The sequence below is a fragment of the Pistacia vera genome, unplaced genomic scaffold, assembly GCF_008641045.1.
Source record: "Pistacia vera cultivar Batoury unplaced genomic scaffold, PisVer_v2 Contig104, whole genome shotgun sequence".
In the NCBI taxonomy this organism is placed as follows: Eukaryota; Viridiplantae; Streptophyta; class Magnoliopsida; order Sapindales; family Anacardiaceae; genus Pistacia; species Pistacia vera.
Window position 1 is genome coordinate 2,275,115 of NW_022195071.1, and position 18,659 is coordinate 2,293,773.

The following is an 18,659-nucleotide window of genomic DNA, read 5'->3' on the forward strand; positions in this document are numbered from 1 at the left end:
TATGTTTATTTTATTACAGAACAGTCAACATCTTCGTAGACTTCCTCAGTTACTCAGTTTTGACTCTAAACCTAAATTAGATTACAATTAATTTATTTCCTGTTTTTCATTTTTTTCATCATTTATTTTCTGTTTTTATTCTCATAAAACATAGAATTTAAGAATAAAGAGAAAAAAAATTTCTAAAATGTTGTGGAATCCCACATCGCTCCATGTGAGAGAGGGTGCGTATATATATGGGACTATAGACTTTAATGAAGCATGATGTATTTTGAGCCTAAAGCCTAGAAACAAAACCGTGAAGCCCTCTAGTTCCAAGACGAACAATATCAAGTTGAACCATTATTACATAAAAAAGAATATTTCTCTCTCCTCCTTTATAAAACTAAAAACATTTTTTTTCTATTTTTCAATTCAATAATTTAAAAAATAAAAATACAAAATTCCACATCGCTCCTATGTGGGTGAGTATATATGGAGCTATAGGCTTTAACCTAACATGATGCGTTTTGGGCGTGAAGCTTAGAAAAAAAGTCACGAGACCCTGTAGTGTCAAAACGAACAATATTATGTTAAGTCATTTATAACACAAAAATAATTTTTCTCTTTATATTCTCTCTCCTCTTTTATAAAACTAAGAACGTTATTTTTTTGCATTTTTCAATTCAGTAATTTTAAAAATAAAAATCGCAAAATTCATAAAGAAAACATATTTTTTTACTTTCTTTCTTATTTTTTTTACTCAAAATAAACACTTGTATTTGCGTTTGATTAAGCATATATATTGTGAAGCGGAAACAAACCCAATTTCTCGTGATGTTTAATAACTCTTATCTCAAATACTTTATATTTTCATATTTTTTCATAATGAGATGTGAGACATTCTTCAAATTCTCACGATTACTAATAAGGAGTAGTCATTGGAGACTTGCCTGATCGTTAACTTCAGAGCGTTGAAGAACTAATTGAGGTGCATACAAACTGGTCGGGACACCTTGAATACTCAAAAAAAAAAAAAAAAAAAAAAAAAAAAAAGATATGAGACATTCTATTCTAATAGAATTCATATTTTAATTACTATACGATTCCTATAATTCTATTCTTATTTACAATTATATTTTTTATTAAATAGTTTTTTCTAAAGATATACAATTTTACATAAAAATGAATAGGAAAACAAGCCTAATATCCTAATATATAATATGTAATTTACTAAATTAAGTCTTTTATTCTTACAGTTGTATGCAACCTTACTGCACATAAAACTTGTTGTCTCAACTAGTTAAAGAGAGACGAAACTTACAATTCAATTTAACTCTTGATTTAAAATAAATCAAAATAAAATGTTTTAAAGTTTTTTTTTTTTTTTTTTTTTTACTATTTATTACATGTTTTAATTCGTAAGATATTGTATTGCCTTTTTTATGTAATGGGATACCATTTTTACAACTAATAAGAATATTAACAAATTATTACATTAATTGTATATTAAACATCAATATTTTTTATTTAAAAAAAAAAATTGCGAGAATTTAGGGTTATTTTGAATAGTTTGGTAAAGTAAAAGAGGGCATAATTGTCATTTGGGAGGGCCCAAATTGAAGGAAAGTGGGGTTAAGTGAAGTTTAATTTAATCACCCCCTAATAATGAAGAAAGAGATTTGCTTTATAACTTTTTCCACGCGGTGGAAAGTTAGCTGTAATCATCTAAAATAAAGTGTGCATGCCTAAAACCACGCCTTAAAATCAGCTTTTTATTTATTTAATTAATTTCCTTTTTATTATTTATTTATTTAACCTCAATATCTATTAACCTCTCTTTCCTTTAATCTCCTCCACAAAAAAAACATGCCAACTAAAATAAAATAAAATAAAAAAAGATTATTTTCTCCAACTTTAGGAAATAAAAATTTCATCTGTATTATTTTATTTTATAGATCATAATGTTTGTCGGGATAAAGTTGTCTGTTTTAAATAAATAAAAACTTTATTTACTTAAAAGGTGTCTATTTAATTAAGAGGTGATACAAAATTTATAAGTTATAATTAAGTTTAAACTCTCCACATTAATAGTATAAGATAGAACAATTTAAGTCTAAGATTTTATGAAATTTTATAAATAGTTTTGAAGTTTATTTATTGACGTAATCCATTTAAGGGGAGTTGGAATTAAGAATTAATATTGATAATATCTAAAACTCAAATTAAAGCATTTTTCTAAATTATTAGGCAATTAAAATAGTTTAATAATTTATTTATTTATTTTAAAGAAAAGGGACAAATTATGAAATTATAGCTGAAATGATGTTGGTGGGTTGAAGGATGAAGATACCCAATTATTGGCTCTTACAACTATTATTCCTTTTGTCATCTTTGTAAAATATATTATTCTGTTAGAACTATTTAGAATCCAATTTCTATATTGATTGATTTGATTTATGAAATTTGTTTAAAATCGTCGAACCAATAATCATTCATGTAAAGATCACAAATTAAATAATTAAAATAAATTAAATCATGAATTGAAAATATTTAAATAATTTATTAAATAAACAAGACATATTACCACCCAAGGTTTGACGAAATCCCAAGTTGGTACCCCAAGTTTCATTTATTCCAGATTCCCACCCTTAAAGTAACGGAAAATGGTTAGATATAACGGCTCAGGGGTAAATTGGTCACTTTGCAGAGGAGGCGCACATTAGCAGATTGCCACCCCTAACAAAGCTTCGGCGCACGTTAGCCAACATCACCGTCGACGTTTTTAGCCCTTTTTTGGCGATTCTTCCACCCAAAATAACATTTGTCACCACCATTCGAACCCTAATCCTCCCCTTTACAAAACCTCATCACTCGTCGATCGTCAGCCACGACAGTCGCCACATGCAACTGGTTTTCGTCGGTCTCCACCGACGAATGACCATTAAACGATTGTTGGGGACATATGGGTTTTTGTAGATTTAGAGACGTTGGTTGTAGTGGTGATGTCCAATTGGATTTTCGTCATCGGAATCCAGTGAACAACAACGAAAACCTAAGCTTGACGGCGCCGGTGATTGGAGGGCCCAATGAGTCGAGAACCAAAGGGGTTTTGGACGACGGACGATGGGGAAGGTGATGGAGGTGACCAGGGGGTTCGTGGCCATCGGAAACAACCCATATCTGATGAAAACCGAGACGGTTTGCAGTCATTAAAGGTGTAATTGAAGTAATTTCAAAATAAGATGGTTAATTTTATAATTTTAGTAATTTAGGGGTTAAAAAAATTTATTAATTTAGGGTTAAGGGTATTATGATAATTGCAAACTCATTACCCTAAAAATTGCTAACAATATTATTTTAAGAGTGAAAATCTATAATAAATTGTTAAACCTTGGATGTGAATATGTCTTTTACACGAAATAAAATGACAAAAGAGAAACAAGTGGGCTACGCTGCTCACGAGTTCGATACGTTACAGAAAGAGTAAACAACTTGCATACCAAAGCAGACAAAATTGATAGATGCCCATATTCTGTCAGTTTTGTGCTTTCAAGCAAAGCAATTAAGTATTTTAATACCCAATTGAAAATAATTGAATCAATTTCAACCCTTTTGACATAATACTTGGATAATAATAAAATAAGATTTTATTCTCTTTAAAATTTATGATTAAAATTATGTGGTATTAAAATTCCAATCCAGGGGTAACATTATCACAAAATAGTTGGGAATCTTGCAGCTTTGTTGAGCCCGTGAGAAGTGAAGATGAAAGAGAGAGATTGATAATGAAGTTTCAAGAAGAAGAAAAAGACAAGTATAAAATTAAAAGCAAATCAAATCAACAGTTAATGTTGTCTTTCTTAAACAACAAACAAACCTAACTCTTGTGTTTCAAGTCACAATATTGTCTAGGTATTCAACCATGTAAATCTTTCAAAGTTAGTAGAATACACTAATTTGAAATAATGTCAAATTTTTATTTTTGAAAATACTTTTCAAAGGGAAAATAATTATTGTTATGCCTTTTTAAAAAAAAAAAAAAAAGGACTAACGTAAGCTTACAGCAGTAAACATCAATCAGAGTTCAAGAAAGCTTTGTATCATTCAGGTGTTATCACATTGTCCTAAGATAGAAAGAATATAACTGTCATCAACTTAGTAGATTCAAGTTTTGTCAATGAGTGAATAAGGACTACACACCTGTCCAAGCCTCAGATAATTTGAGAATATTTTATAAGTTATCAGTCAATAGAAGACAAGGAAAGACTTGCACGAGATCTACCCACTTACAGATTTATAATTATTACCTTGAATTCCTCATTCTGATTGTAATATTTATTTTCAAAACACAGATAACCTACGAGAAAGAGACTGATTTGATATTCTTTCTGAATACTTAGTTATTGTACCTCTACTCACTATTCGCTATACTCGACCTCTTGTAAACTCTCATATATGTATAAAAGAAACAGTAAACGTAAAAATCGCTTTAAGCATTCGAACTACTTTAAAAATCATTTCTTATTTATTATTCAAATTTTGCATTCAATTATATTAATTAGCTTTTGAATCAATCATATCATATATAATTTCTAAGAATAGCTTAACACTTTATATGTACGAGTTGTTAGTGTCAAAATCGCGCATCAACAATTATCTTTCTAGGTTTCTCATATTTTAATAGATTTTATGTAGCAAAATAATTCTTTGGAATTATAGTGCTTGCACCCATGTGTATTCTCCTGAATAACTGGTGAAATTTTATTTTATTTTTTGCTTAAAACCCATCTAAAGGCAACTTCAACACTTAGCTTTATTTTATGTTTCTGGGGTATGGAACCACTAAAAAATCTACTCAGTGGTCCAGCATTTCATCACCAATTCAAACATAAAATTTTAAACAAACAATGCTAGTTTAGGCCAATGAGCACAAGCATTAAGAGAAAGAGAAATGTCGTTATCTCTATAAAAAAAGATTATTTTCTCCAACTTTAGGAAATAAAAATTTCATCTGTATTATTTTATTTTATAGATCATAATGTTTGTCGGGATAAAGTTGTCTGTTTTAAATAAATAAAAACTTTATTTACTTAAAAGGTGTCTATTTAATTAAGAGGTGATACAAAATTTATAAGTTATAATTAAGTTTAAACTCTCCACATTAATAGTATAAGATAGAACAATTTAAGTCTAAGATTTTATGAAATTTTATAAATAGTTTTGAAGTTTATTTATTGACGTAATCCATTTAAGGGGAGTTGGAATTAAGAATTAATATTGATAATATCTAAAACTCAAATTAAAGCATTTTTCTAAATTATTAGGCAATTAAAATAGTTTAATAATTTATTTATTTATTTTAAAGAAAAGGGACAAATTATGAAATTATAGCTGAAATGATGTTGGTGGGTTGAAGAATGAAGATACCCAATTATTGGCTCTTACAACTATCATTCCTTTTGTCATCTTTGTAAAATATATTATTCTGTTAGAACTATTTAGAATCCAATTTCTATATTGATTGATTTGATTTATGAAATTTGTTTAAAATCGTCCAACCAATAATCATTCATGTAAAGATCACAAATTAAATAATTAAAATAAATTAAATCATGGTAAAAAAATTATCAGTAAATGAATTGAAAATATTTAAATAATTTATTAAATAAACAAGGCATATTCCCACCCAAGGTTTGACGAAATCCCCAGTTGGTATCCCAAGTTTCATTTATTCCAGATTCTCACCCTTAAAGTAACGGAAAATGGTTAGATATAACGGCTCAGGGGTAAATTGGTCATTTCGCAGAGGAGGCGCACATTAGCAGATTGTCGCCCCTAACAAAGCTTCGGCGCACGTTAGCCAACATCGCCGTCGACGTTTTTAGCCTTTTTCTGACGATTCTTCCACCCAAAATAACATTTGTCACCACCATTCAAACCCGCATCCTCTCCTTTACAAAACTTTACCCTTCACAACCCCTCATCACTCGTCGATCGTCAACCACGACAGTCGCCACATGCGATTGGTTTTCGTCGGTCTCCACCGACGAATGGCCATTAAACGGTTGTTGGGGACATATGGGTTTTTGTAGATTTAGAGACATTGGTTGCAGTGGTGATGTCCAATTGGATTTTCGTCGCCGGAATCCAGTGAAGAACGACGAAAACCTAAGCCTGACGGCGCTGGTGATTGGAGGGCCCAATGAGTCGAGAACCAAAAGGGTTTTGGACGACGGACGATGGGGAAGGTGATAGAGGTGACCAGGGGGTTCGTCGCCATCGGAAACAACCCAGATCTGATGAAAACCGAGACGGTTCGCAGTCATTAAGGGTGTAATTGAAGTAATTTCAAAATAAGATGGTTAATTTTATAATTTTAGTAATTTAGGGGACACTACTCTTACAAAGGAATATACAAAGTGGCTCTACAGAGTGACGTGGTAGGTGACGTGGCAATGCCACGTCATCGGAAAATATTTTAATCCAAAATGTATCAATCTTCTTCTCCACGCTTCTCTTTCGCGCTCTTTCTCCATCACCGTGTTCAACTCTGCTCTTCTCCAACTCCATCACTCTCTTCATCTTCATCTCTCTTCTCCAGTGCGTGGAATGCTGCGAAGCCGCGTGAACAAGTCCACCTGAAAAGTAACTCCACAAATTTGTCCATCATCATCTTCACGCACAACTGCTCTAACTTTATGGAGTGGATGAACAAAGCTCATAAGACCGGTTCCATTCATAAAAATGCATCCTGTGTAAACAAGTGAAAAACATTCTTCAGCAGTACATTGTTATGCTTCTCTGATTGTATAACCTGAAACCAGTTACCCCGGTTTTAGAAATTTTTAAATTCAAACGAGCATCAATCAAAGAAAAGGTAAGAAAGAATATTAGAGCTAACCTGGAGGAAAAGGAGCCCAAGATTTTCCACAAGCTTCTCTGATAATTTCAGTGTCATTGGAACATACCAGGGACCCGTCGCCAGCCATTCCCCATTTGAAATCCACGCTACCATCACGGTCCTAGTTAACATTGTGAACAATAATTTAACAATGTTACATGTACAAGAACACTATTGTAAGAGTATGAGATTGAACTCACCCTGGTTGTGAAAAGAGTATGAAGATGAAGAGAGTGATGGAGCTGGAGAAGAGCAGAGTTGAACACGGTGATGGAGAAAGAGCGCGAAAGAGAAGCGTGGAGAAGAAGATTGATACATTTTGGATTAAAAGATTTGCTGATGACATGGCAAGTGATGACGTCCTTGCCACGTCACTTTGTAGAGTCACTTTGTATATTCCTTTGTAAGAGTAGTGTTATTGTTTATTAATTTAGGGTTAAAGGTATTATGGTAATTACACTCTCACTATCCTAAAAATTGTTAACAGTGTTATTTTAAAGGTGAAAATCTAGAATAAATAAAACTTAGGGTACCATCTTAGGATTTCGTCAAATCTTGGATGGGAATATGTCGTTTACTCTAAATAAAGTGACAAAAGAGAAACAAGTGGGCTGCGCTGCTCACGAGTTCGATACGTTACAGAAAGAGTAAACAACTTGTATGCCAAAGCAGACAAAATTTATAGATGCCCATATTCTGTCAAGTTTATGCTTTCAAGCAAAGCAATTAACTATTTTAATACCCAATTGAAAATAATTGAATCAATTTCAACCCTTTTGACATAATCATTGGATAATAATAAATAAGATTTTATTCTCATGAAAATTTATGATTAGAATTGTGTGGTATTAAAATTCCAATCCAGGGGTAACATTATCACATAATAGTTGGGAATCTTGTAGCTTTGTTGAGTCCGTGAGAAGAGAAGATGAAAGAGAGAGATTGATAATGAAGTTTCAAGAAGAAGAAAAAGACAAGTATAAAATTAAAAGCAAATAAAATAAAATCAACAGTTAATGTTGTCTTTCTTAAACAACAAACAAACCTAACTCTTGTGTTTCAAGTCACAATATTGTCTAGGTATTCAACCATTTAAATCTTTCAAAGTTTGTAGAATACACTAATTTGACTTGGGTGGGTGGGTGTTCTTGGTTGAAATAATGTCAAAACTTTTTATTTTTGAAAATACTTTTCAAAGGGAAAATAATTATTGTTATGCCTAAAAAAAAAAGACTGGCATAAGCTTATAGTAGCAAGCACCAATCAGAGTACAGGAAGGCTTTATGTCGTCCATGTGCTGCCACATTGTCCTAAGATAGAAAGAATATAGCTGTCATCAACTTAGTAGATTCTGAATTTGTCAATGAGTGAATAAGGACTGCACACTTGTCTAAGCCCTAAAAAATTTGAGGATATTTTCTAAGTTATCAGCCAATAGAAGGCAAGGAAGGACTTGCATGATACCTACCCACTTGCAGATTTGTTATCATTATCTTGAATTCCTCTACTACAAATAGAAGACTCCCCCTTTCAATTTTGGGATTCTGATCTTGAACCCTCATTCTGATTGTAATATTTATTTTCAAAGCAAAGATAACTTACGAGAAAGAGACTGACTTGATATTCTCTCTGAACACTCAGTTATTGTACTCCTGCTCGCTGTTCGATATACTCGATCTTTTGTATACTCTCATACGTAAAAGAAACTGTGGAAGTAAGAATCGCTTTAAGCATCCGAACCATTATAAAAATCATTTCTCATTTATTATTCAAATTTTGCATTCAATTATATTAATTAGCTCTTGAATCAATCATATCATATGTAACTTCTAAGAACAGCTTAACACTTTGCATGTGCGAGTAATTGGTGTCAAAATTACGCATCAATAATTATCTTTTTGGGTTTCTCATATTTTAATAGATTTTATGTAGCAAAATAATTCTTTGGAAGTATAGTGCTTGCACCCATGTGTATTCTCCTGAATAACTGGTGAAATTTTATTTAGTTTTGTTTAAAACCCATCTAAAGGCAACTTCAACACTTAGCTTTATTTTATCTTTCTCGGGTATGGAACCACTACAAAATCTACTCAGTGGTCCAGCATTTCATCACCAATTCAAACATAAAATTTTAAACAAACAATGCTAGTTTAGGCCAATGAGCACAAGCATTAAGAGAAAGAGTTTCTGGAATTATCAATTTGTACTAATTTCTGCATTTCATCACAAGTTGTACAATACAATAATCATACAGGAACAACAAGGACATTTACTAATATAAAATCTTCATTGGTTAAGTTACAAACTAATAGGCTAGCTTTACAGCAAGGATACCCACTAGTATAAACAATGAAATCTGATCTTCATTACTCTTACCACATGCACTGTATTCGCTAACAGCAATTATGTAATTGCTGGGTACCAATACAACTGAAGGATGTAATTTACAGAACTCCAGAGAATAGATGGAAGCTCATGATGGCTTCAGTCCTCTCAATGCCGCAGCAAAAATCTAAAAATTAAAAGACACAATCATCATGCAAAACAATCAAGATAGCAAGTATATTCCCACTTAAAAAGTGCAATATCAACTTTTAGTATGATTCACTAGTTTCAACAGATAGAGGAAAAAGAAAAAAAGGCGATTAAAAAGGCCTTTATTATAATGAATATACACCAGGATCATCAGCATCCCTATGGTTACGCAGAATGTAATATGTTATTATAGGAAACCTTAACTAAGGAAACGAGATCAGTTTCTCAATTAAAGAAAGCAATGAACTTGTTTGTATCAAATTTTTGTTTCATGCACAAGGGAAGTTGAAATTTGTTTCCACCATAGTTGTACACAACCTACATACTGAATGTGAATGTAGAACGCCAACCTCAATGTAAATACATATCAACAATATGCACTAAGTTCATAATACTGTAAATCCATTGTCAATTATTTTGAGAGGTGCTCTATGAATTAATTCAGCATAGCATACCAGATATACTAGCTGCTGCAAGCGCAGATACATTTTACTGTTACTATCAGGTGCTTGCGTGTAAAGATAATTCAGGCAACAGTATAATTGCTTCACACCAATTCTAAAATCATAAAATGAAGGAGCTTTGATAAAATATTTGAATTTTATCAGAATCTGTTTCAATAGAATTTGGGAGAGGAGTTTTGAAACTCTACCATTAAAATTTCATAATTATTCATGCATTTGAGTATTGCCTTATTCTAGTAATATCCTATAGAGTTCATTTGTGTATAAAACTCATGAAAGATTTGATAAACCACTCAAGGATCAGGATGTAGTACAGAAGATGATTAATTGGAACCAATTAAAATTTAAATCAAACTTGGACCCAGATTTGGTACATAACATCAGATACTAGAAACTGATGAAAAAAATAATCATTTGTTAGAATATGAGCATGCCAGTAATACTAAGTTGTGCCCCTTGTTCTGACCTATAAGTGAGTTTACTAAAATAAGCTAGATGTTTGACCAAGCAATCAACAAAAACATGAAAAAGGAAAAAGGAAGTAATAGGAAACTGCATACTTTGGAAGGAGGCCCAGTGTGCTGTTTCAAATCTGCCCGAGGTTGATTGTGGCTACTGCTTTCAACATGATTAATGTGATTGCTTTGTTTATCCTCTGCCAAAGATGAAGTTTCCCCATCAAACCCATCCTCTTCCACTGATTTGTTCTTTGATTGACTTCTTAAGGAATAAGGTTCCCTATTTTGCATGACATTCATTTGGAGATCTTGATTCTTTTTGTTGAACTGTGTAGCTGCTGCTCGTGCACCAGCAATGGCCACACTAAGGTTTGATGATTTTTCCACCGTAGACGATTTCTTTTCAGCGACTTGTGCAGAAATAGATCCTGGTTTCAAGGAAAAAGGATCTTGTGGATCCGGAAGTGGAAATTTTACTGGCAGTGGACTTTTAACTGGAGTAAGACCCCTAATTGCAGCTTCATATATCTGTGACAGGTGCAGAAGTCAGTCCCAATTCAGACACGAATAGAAAATGCAAGTACCAAATATGTTGAACCATATGTACCTTCTTTTCCAAGTTATAAACACCTTGATATCCTCTCATCTCAAATGGAACTAATAATTTCTACATTTGATTGCATCAGAAACACTTCATCAAATTCTTTTAGTAATTGTTGAATGGTAACTTACAGCAGGGTGAAAGTACTAACCTGAGGATTTTCGCAAAGCCAGCAAAAATCTGTTTGTGCTTCTAGCCTCACCTACAGTGGAAAAATGGTATCAATTAATCAACATAGTCGTGAAGATTGCAAGATGACAGGAAGTTGATAAACCAGATAACAAAAGGATCAGGGAAGTGGGTAGCTCACCCCTTCAGGTAACACTTCCCAGTTTGCTGCTTCTTCACACTTAACACAGCCAACTACTTCAACACACCCTGTATGATTCATGAGGTCAGGCCGATAAATAAAAAAATTTAGACTTCAAAGAAAGAATAGGGTAGAAATTGAAGAACTTCCATGATTTCATGCTAGCTAAACACAGACAGTGAAGCAAAGAAGAGTAATGACCACTTTGGACTATTTCTCACTTGAAATCAAAAAGATGCTAAAATAATTGGATTGGCTACCTTAATTTTACCATTCTACTCACACCACACTCAATCCAAGTCTATCTCTTTCTTGTGTTTGTTTTCAGCGGTTTGTGCGCCCATACACCTGCCGGGGACTCAAACACAACACACAGAGAGACATCGACAACTCTAATGAAAAAAGTACCAAATGGACATGCTATTCTGCCAACTAAACTGAAGTTTTGATCAGGTATTCAATAAATTACTTATGACAAGATATTTCAAGATAGCACATTCTTGCCATGTTAGTTGCATGATTATGATTTACAGGTACCAAGATAGCTAACACGATTTAATAAGTCCGCATGCCAGACATTCTCATTTTTTGTTTTATCATACCATAAAGCAGATAATCATAAAGAATATATAAGAGAAATATGAAGAGTATAAATGAAATTACCAACATGCAAATACCTAGAAGTCTTGAAACAGGATAATTTTGAGGAAACTTGAGATCAGTAATTCCATTAAGTGCATAAATCTCCCTGTAAAAATCCTCCATTGCTTTTATTGTAGCTTCTTCAGGAACCTTACTGGCAGCATGATCCAAAGACGACCTTCAAACACAAACATCCTTACAATTAACACATTAAAACAGGTCATGCAACTTCTACACTTCCCACCTCAACAAAACCGTTAACTTCTAAAACACCCAAAGGGTCCTAATCTCTAACCAAATCCCAAACTCAAACTCAAAAAAAAAAAAAAAAAGTGAAACCTCTTATAGGGGCAGGCCAAGAGCGGCCTTCAATGCGTTTGATTCCATAAACGAGAAGCGAAGCCCAGGGCTGGTGCATAGTCAAACATGGGTTCGTGTAGTTTCCCATTCCTTGCTTTCTTACTCCTCTCATCTCTCTTCTCTTGTTCGATCAGTTACTCTCTCTTTGGTTTTGGATATTTTTTTTGTACCTTCTTAACGGGAACAACAGAGTCCTGATTCGAAACCTAGAATTTCTTCCTTTGTTAGTGGGAATCTCTTGTTCAATCACAAGATTACACGTGCCGCATCTCAGGTTTGGTCAATCAAATAGAGTTATATATTAAGATTAATAACCTTTTTTGTTTTTTTCCCCATCTGATTTAACGCATATTTCAACTCTTACAAAGTATTTATCTTTACCTTATTTTAAAGTTATTTCTGAATGAAATGAATTGACAAATTTTTATTTATTTGATGTACAATAATAAGGTACATAGTTTGGTACATCAATAATGCTGAATAAAGCAGAATTGTGAATTTGGTTTGTGTAATTTGAATAGCAGCAGCTCATCTTCATGATGATTTATATTTAGCAAAAAGCATCAATTGAAATTTAGGGCTTTCCTTATCCTAGATTTCAGCTTGACAATTTTAAAGTCTGGAAGTAGAGGTCAAGGAGTTTCTGAGTTCTCTTCGAAGGATCTTCCCGGCTGCAGACCTGGGTATGGAGTTTGTAAAAACTACCTTTCTTACCTTCTTGTGTGGAGCAACCTGCCAGAAAGGGAGACACATTGTTGAATGTGTTAATGGTTTGCTCACCATGAGACCATAATGCCGAAATCACCAGGACAATTTAGTTTTGATACTACGTTAAGTAACCGTTTGACCTAAAAGCTTAGGTCAATAATAGTATTTACTCTTGAACGATATCTATAGATGCCTCCTTAAATATGAAAATACAGCCATGGAAATCACTAAACCAACAACTAACCTGTTGAGCTAGATAGTCGATAACAGCAGTCTGGGTTAGCGTGCTTCCAGGCCTTCTTACCACAAATGCCGATGGTATCTCTCCAAGTTCTTCATCCATGGCACTAAAAATTATAGACAACATGGAATGGTGGATAAGATCTCAAAATAAGAATAAAATGAAATGAAAAATCAACAGCATAAATTATAGAGCAATCGGAACCCAGGAAACAGAAATCAATCTCAGATGATTCAAATTCAAGTATGTTTATCAGCATTCATGGGTATGAATTGAATAATTTAAAGCAAAGGAGTTCCCATGGTTCTAACTTCAATAAAGTGACTCAAACACATATACTCTGCAGATGATCAATGCTTGCGTTAAATTATACTAGGCTCAAACCTACTCAAATCTCACATAGGGTGGCTTTCTAAATCATTGTGCTGAATCATGTTCCATCTAGGGCCACTGGGCCAGTTTCTCTATGAAAAACTAGACAAATGCTTCAAAGGGTTCTTCGAATGAAAGGGAAAATGTCATCAAATTGTTAATATGATAGTGGTACTTTTTACCACCCAAGAGAGAGGGGGAAACATGGGAGCCTACTAGAAAAATCTTTTATGCCATTTGATCCTGTCTAGAGCAATATGCATCACTAAATTTGCCTGGCTCATACGGTGGCTGTTTGGTAGCATGGTAAGCTCACAATTACAATCCATAATATTGTATGGCTACCCATTCAAAATGAGCGGGAGTTCTGAACCAACCAGCAAGGGGAGCACCTACCTTACTGCTCCCACTTGGTCAAGAGCCCACCCCAAATCACTTAGCTGTGAAAAGAGAATGACAGAAAGAAAGAAAGGGGGGATTATTACTTTATCCCACGCCATCTCATAATGCCCTCTACTGAATATCAAAATGCAGTGTCTAAACTTACGCTGTTACTGCAACATCAAGTATCTCAGGATGGCAAATCAGCACAGCCTCCAGATCAGCAGGAGCAATCTGCAGAAAATTCATGTTGTAAGGCAAGAATACTCAATTTCACAACCATAAAAAAGTCTGGTTTACAAGATACATATAGCTCAACAAAAGCTGCATCAGTTCTTAAACATCAATGTACTACTTATGGAACTTTGTCCTCCTTACAAGACATTAAGAACTCACAATAAGTTCTTATTACCTAATCCATATTATTCCGAATCATGCCAAACAGAAATCTTCAAGAATTTAATGTCATGGAATAAAATTTTACACCTGAAAGCCCTTGTATTTGATAATCTCTTTTACGCGGTCAATTATATATAGGTACGCATCCTGATCAAAATAAACAATGTCCCCAGTGTGTAGCCAACCATCATTATCAATAGTTGACATAGTTGCTTCCATGTTATCCATGTATTCTGAAAGTTTGCAGCAGCCTATTAGTTCATGGAAAATTAAAAAAACACCTAAGATCATGGTTGGAAGATCTTGTAAAGCAAATTAGCTACAATATTTATGACCATGAATGAAATTTATAGGATCAGCACATTGTGAAGAACATTGATGTTAATAAATGACTGAAATAGTCAGCCAGTCAAAGGCGTAAACCAACCTATTATAAAGAATAGATAAGGCATCAAAGAAATCTGCAGGCTACATCCAAATATACACTACCTAAGGCTGAGGGTGATACCACAAAAGTACAGAAGGTTGCATAACATAAATATAAAGTTTTTACGAAACTCCTGAAAAGAAATTGACAAGGCTGATGGATCAAATATAAACAGAGGTATCTAAGATCACAATCACTATAAACTAATAACAATGGTGATTGCAATTGTCTTATATCAAATAACAAAGTTTTGAAAAAGATAGACCAAACAGGAATGAACAATTTTATTAAATAAATTATTCTTTAAAGTAGGATAAAACTTCGTGGAATCACCTTTCATTATTCCAGGTCCTCGTAGCAAAAGCTCGCCACTAAAGCTTGGAGGCAAGAAGGAGCCATTACCACAATTTACTACTTTAGCTTGCATATTTGGAGCCAAAAGTCCAATTGACGAGTATTTACAGAACTTTCCTGTATTGAAGCCACGCGTTCCTACTGCAGTCGACTCGGTCATGCCATAGCCCTATAAACAAAGATCAATCACACCTATGACCTATGAACTTCTGAAAATAAAGAGACCAGCATGGCCAATAAAAAATAAGTAAATAAAAAAAGAACGAAAGAACAGCATAAATCAACGATCTTAGTATTTGTATCAGTGCCTTGGCTTTCCAAAGAATTCAACATGCTAATTTAAAAGAGAACAATTTTCAACTATAAATTGAAATTTTGGACTTCTACATTTTCTTGTCACAGAGTACATAATATATCAGTGTATTTGGCTTACCATATTCCGATATAAATGAATTGAAAAAAAATATATATATATATATTCTAGTCATTTTGCTACGCCTTAACAGGAATAAAATAGTTATTCTGACAAGTTCAAAAAGTCTATTTAAACTGTTTCCTCCTACCTGAATTAGATCAACATGATGGAAAGTCTGCACAAAATCCTCTATGATTTTCCCACTCAAAGGAGCTGCTCCACAAGAAACCTGCTTCAAACTCTTCAAGCTATTTCCAGATGTGGCCTTTGCCGCCTTTATCAATGCCATCAACATCGGCGGAACAACCGGAAAATGAGTCACCCCATGCCTATCAATCGTTCTCACCATCTCATTAACATCAAATTTCCTCATGACAACAATGCTAGACCCCAATGACAACAGTCCCAACACAAAAAGTGATATCCCATATATATGGAACATCGGTAGAACTGCTAAATACACATTCTTCCAACTCAACCACTCATACTGTGAAGCCTCAAATCTGACAAAAAGCTCAACCACAGCTATAAAATTCCTATGTGTTAAAACAACACCTTTGCTAGGTCCTGTAGTTCCTGATGAATACAATATTGCCGCTGTATCATCCTGACTAATCACCGGTTTCTTAACCAAATCATAATTCCCAGAAATAATCTTATAAAAAACTGAAAACTTGACATCTTCACAACCAGAATCCACATTTTCCGGTACAGCAATAACACTCAGGCCCAAAGACTTCAACTTTTCAACATTATCATGTACACTAAATACTAAACGCACATTACACTCAGTAACTTGTTTCTTGATTTCCGAGACAGTACTCAAAGGGTTGATCGTAGAAACAACAGCACCCAAGTACAAAACCGCCAAGAAAACGACAGGAAAGTAAACGGAATTAGGCAAAAGAATCAAAACGACATCACCTTGAGAAATTCCCAAATGGTGAAGAGCAGAGGCCACGGTTTTGACCAACGGATAAAGTTCTGAGTAGGAAATGGAAAACCCAGATGAGGAATCAATGAGAGCAGAAAGGCCATTGTGTTGGTAGGAAAAAATGAAGGAAACAACGTCAAGAAAAGAGTTGGGTGGGAGGGAAATGGCGGGAAATGTGCTATGGTAAATTCCGGTTTCAGGGGAGTACCACTGCGGATAAGATGTTTGTTTTAAGGTTTCTGAGGAACTGAACGGCAGTTCAGAAAGTCGTTTCCCGTAACCGTAAGTCAAAGTCATTTAAACAAGCGGAGCGGCAGAGACAGAGACAGAGCAGAGCAGAGATGTTTGTTCAATGTTTGCTGAGTTTCTATTCTTCTGCAGACTGCAGGGCAGGCTTGGCGTGACACACTTTTATTATGTAGTGTAATATTTTAAAATTTAGAAATTTAATTAATATTATATTATGATTTTTTTTTTTTTTTTTCATTTTATAGGGATCTGTTATGACACAAGTTTCAAATTACATGTAATCGTGAAACAATATTATACTTTCTTATTTAAGGAGATTTAAGATAATATTATAGTATTATATATTCTTATTAAATAATTTAATTTGTGTACAAATAGATAATGTTAGATTTAATTATAATCAATTCAATTCACAAAGTTGGGTCTCATTTAAGAAAAAAATCTTCCTTATTGAGTGAAAATCAATCAACTCCTATTATAATTTCAGAAACTAATATACAAACGTCTTTTTATCTTATCTTCTCCATAGATTTAAAATTGTAATATTTATATTTACAGAACATATGATGTCTTAAAACATCTTTAAAAGACTATTTATATAATTTAAAATCTTTATTATAAAAAGCTTATCTATAAAAATAAGAGTTTAATAAACTCTTTATTCTTTAAATACAAATTAAGACATGAGTTTAATTATTTATATCTAAGGAGTTAAATTCTATTCTTTATCTTAATTTTATTTAATAAATTAAGTTTTTATATGTTATATTATTAATTCTTTTTCTTATTAAGTCTATCTCTTATTTATTATATATAATTTAAAAAATTTATTAGATTTGAATATAAATTTTATTGTTTATATATAGAAATAAATGAAGATAACCTTTATAACTAAAATCTACACCGTATTTATTGTTGTATTGCGTCGGAAAGATTTTTCCCGCGTTAACTCCAGCCACTTAATGCATTACTCAGTAATAGGGTGGAAAAGTCAAGGCAAAGTGTCACATGCACAACTAGAACACACGTGTCTTATATTTGTTTATCTATCGTCATATGGTACACACTGTGTAGAAAGACACTTTATTATTATTATTATTATTTGCCATTCTTAACTACTTTCTCGTTTATATACACATCCTCATCGAATAGAAAGGCTTTTACCCTAGTTGTGCATGTGAATTGTGACATGTTCCCACCGATGGTTTAGTGAAACTAACACTTTCCCACCTTATATTCCGTTAAAAAATTTCGTTCTTTGATATGGTATAAATAATGTAAAGATAAAATTACGCTGCTCTTTTCTTTTTTTTTTTCTTTCGTCCAATGATTTCGACCACTTTGTACCTAGCCTTTTCACACAAATCAACACACAAAATCTCAATCATTATTCAAATCAACACACAACTACATCATCCAAATTAAAAAAAAAAAATTAAAACACTGAAAAAATTGCAATTCCAATTGAACAAATTACAGCAGCGCGAAAGTCGACCACACCATTGATCCCATACTGTGACAGCATGGTGAGACTAGTCCTTGTTGTGCCTTTGTTAGAGGCAAGGCAAGAAGTAGAACGAGAGATTTAGCTAGGTATGATCCAGGTTGATTCGGTTAGAATCGCACTCAATCAGGTGTGATTTGGCTTGAATCACGCCTAATCGTGTTCAACTTTGGATGAAATAATTATCCTTTAACTCTTTTTGAATTTACTATTTTATCTTTATTCAGTTAAAATTAATGGACAATCGGTGACAAAATATCGTTTTGAAGCTTAAGAGGTGAAAAAGGGTCACTTTGCCAAACTTTGGGTGGGCACATGGTCTTCTCCCGTATAGTCGCTTTCTCGATTTATTAACCTTTTTCCTTTTCACTAGCATCAGTAAACGACGCCGTCTTTACTTGTGTAAAACAACTATATATTAA

The 18,659-nt window shown here is 33.2% G+C and overlaps 2 protein-coding genes across 2 annotated transcripts; both read right to left on the reverse strand.

The window, feature by feature from the left end:
* Positions 1-9,132: 9,132 nt before the first annotated feature.
* On the reverse strand, positions 9,133-12,448 carry LOC116125884. Its single transcript, XM_031411598.1, is given in 8 exon segments — positions 9,133-9,395; positions 10,443-10,868; positions 10,948-11,007; positions 11,093-11,143; positions 11,252-11,319; positions 11,929-12,060; positions 12,063-12,071; positions 12,233-12,448. Coding segments are annotated over 8 exon segments (918 nt in total). The 5' UTR covers positions 12,366-12,448; the 3' UTR covers positions 9,133-9,356.
* A 391-nt stretch (positions 12,449-12,839) lies between these two features.
* On the reverse strand, positions 12,840-16,781 carry LOC116125307 (4-coumarate--CoA ligase-like 6). Its single transcript, XM_031411051.1, has 6 exons — positions 15,699-16,781; positions 15,115-15,304; positions 14,442-14,587; positions 14,122-14,189; positions 13,206-13,308; positions 12,840-12,985 (listed from the first exon to the last, which is right to left on the reverse strand). The coding sequence occupies exons 1-6, from the start codon at positions 16,779-16,781 to the stop codon at positions 12,866-12,868; spliced, it is 1,710 nt and encodes a 569-aa protein (XP_031266911.1). The 3' UTR covers positions 12,840-12,865.
* Positions 16,782-18,659: the final 1,878 nt, after the last annotated feature.

Excerpts from the sequence above, each read along its gene's own strand:
- LOC116125307 (XM_031411051.1), bottom strand. The coding sequence starts at position 16,781 with ATGACTTTGACTTACGGTTACGGGAAACGACTTTCTGAACTGCCGTTC. Across the intron at positions 15,305-15,698 it reads ATCATGTTGATCTAATTCAG|GGCTATGGCATGACCGAGTC; the intron begins GTAGGAGGAAAC and ends CTTTGTTTATAG. Across the intron at positions 14,588-15,114 it reads AGGACCTGGAATAATGAAAG|AATACATGGATAACATGGAA; the intron begins GTGATTCCACGA and ends GCAAACTTTCAG.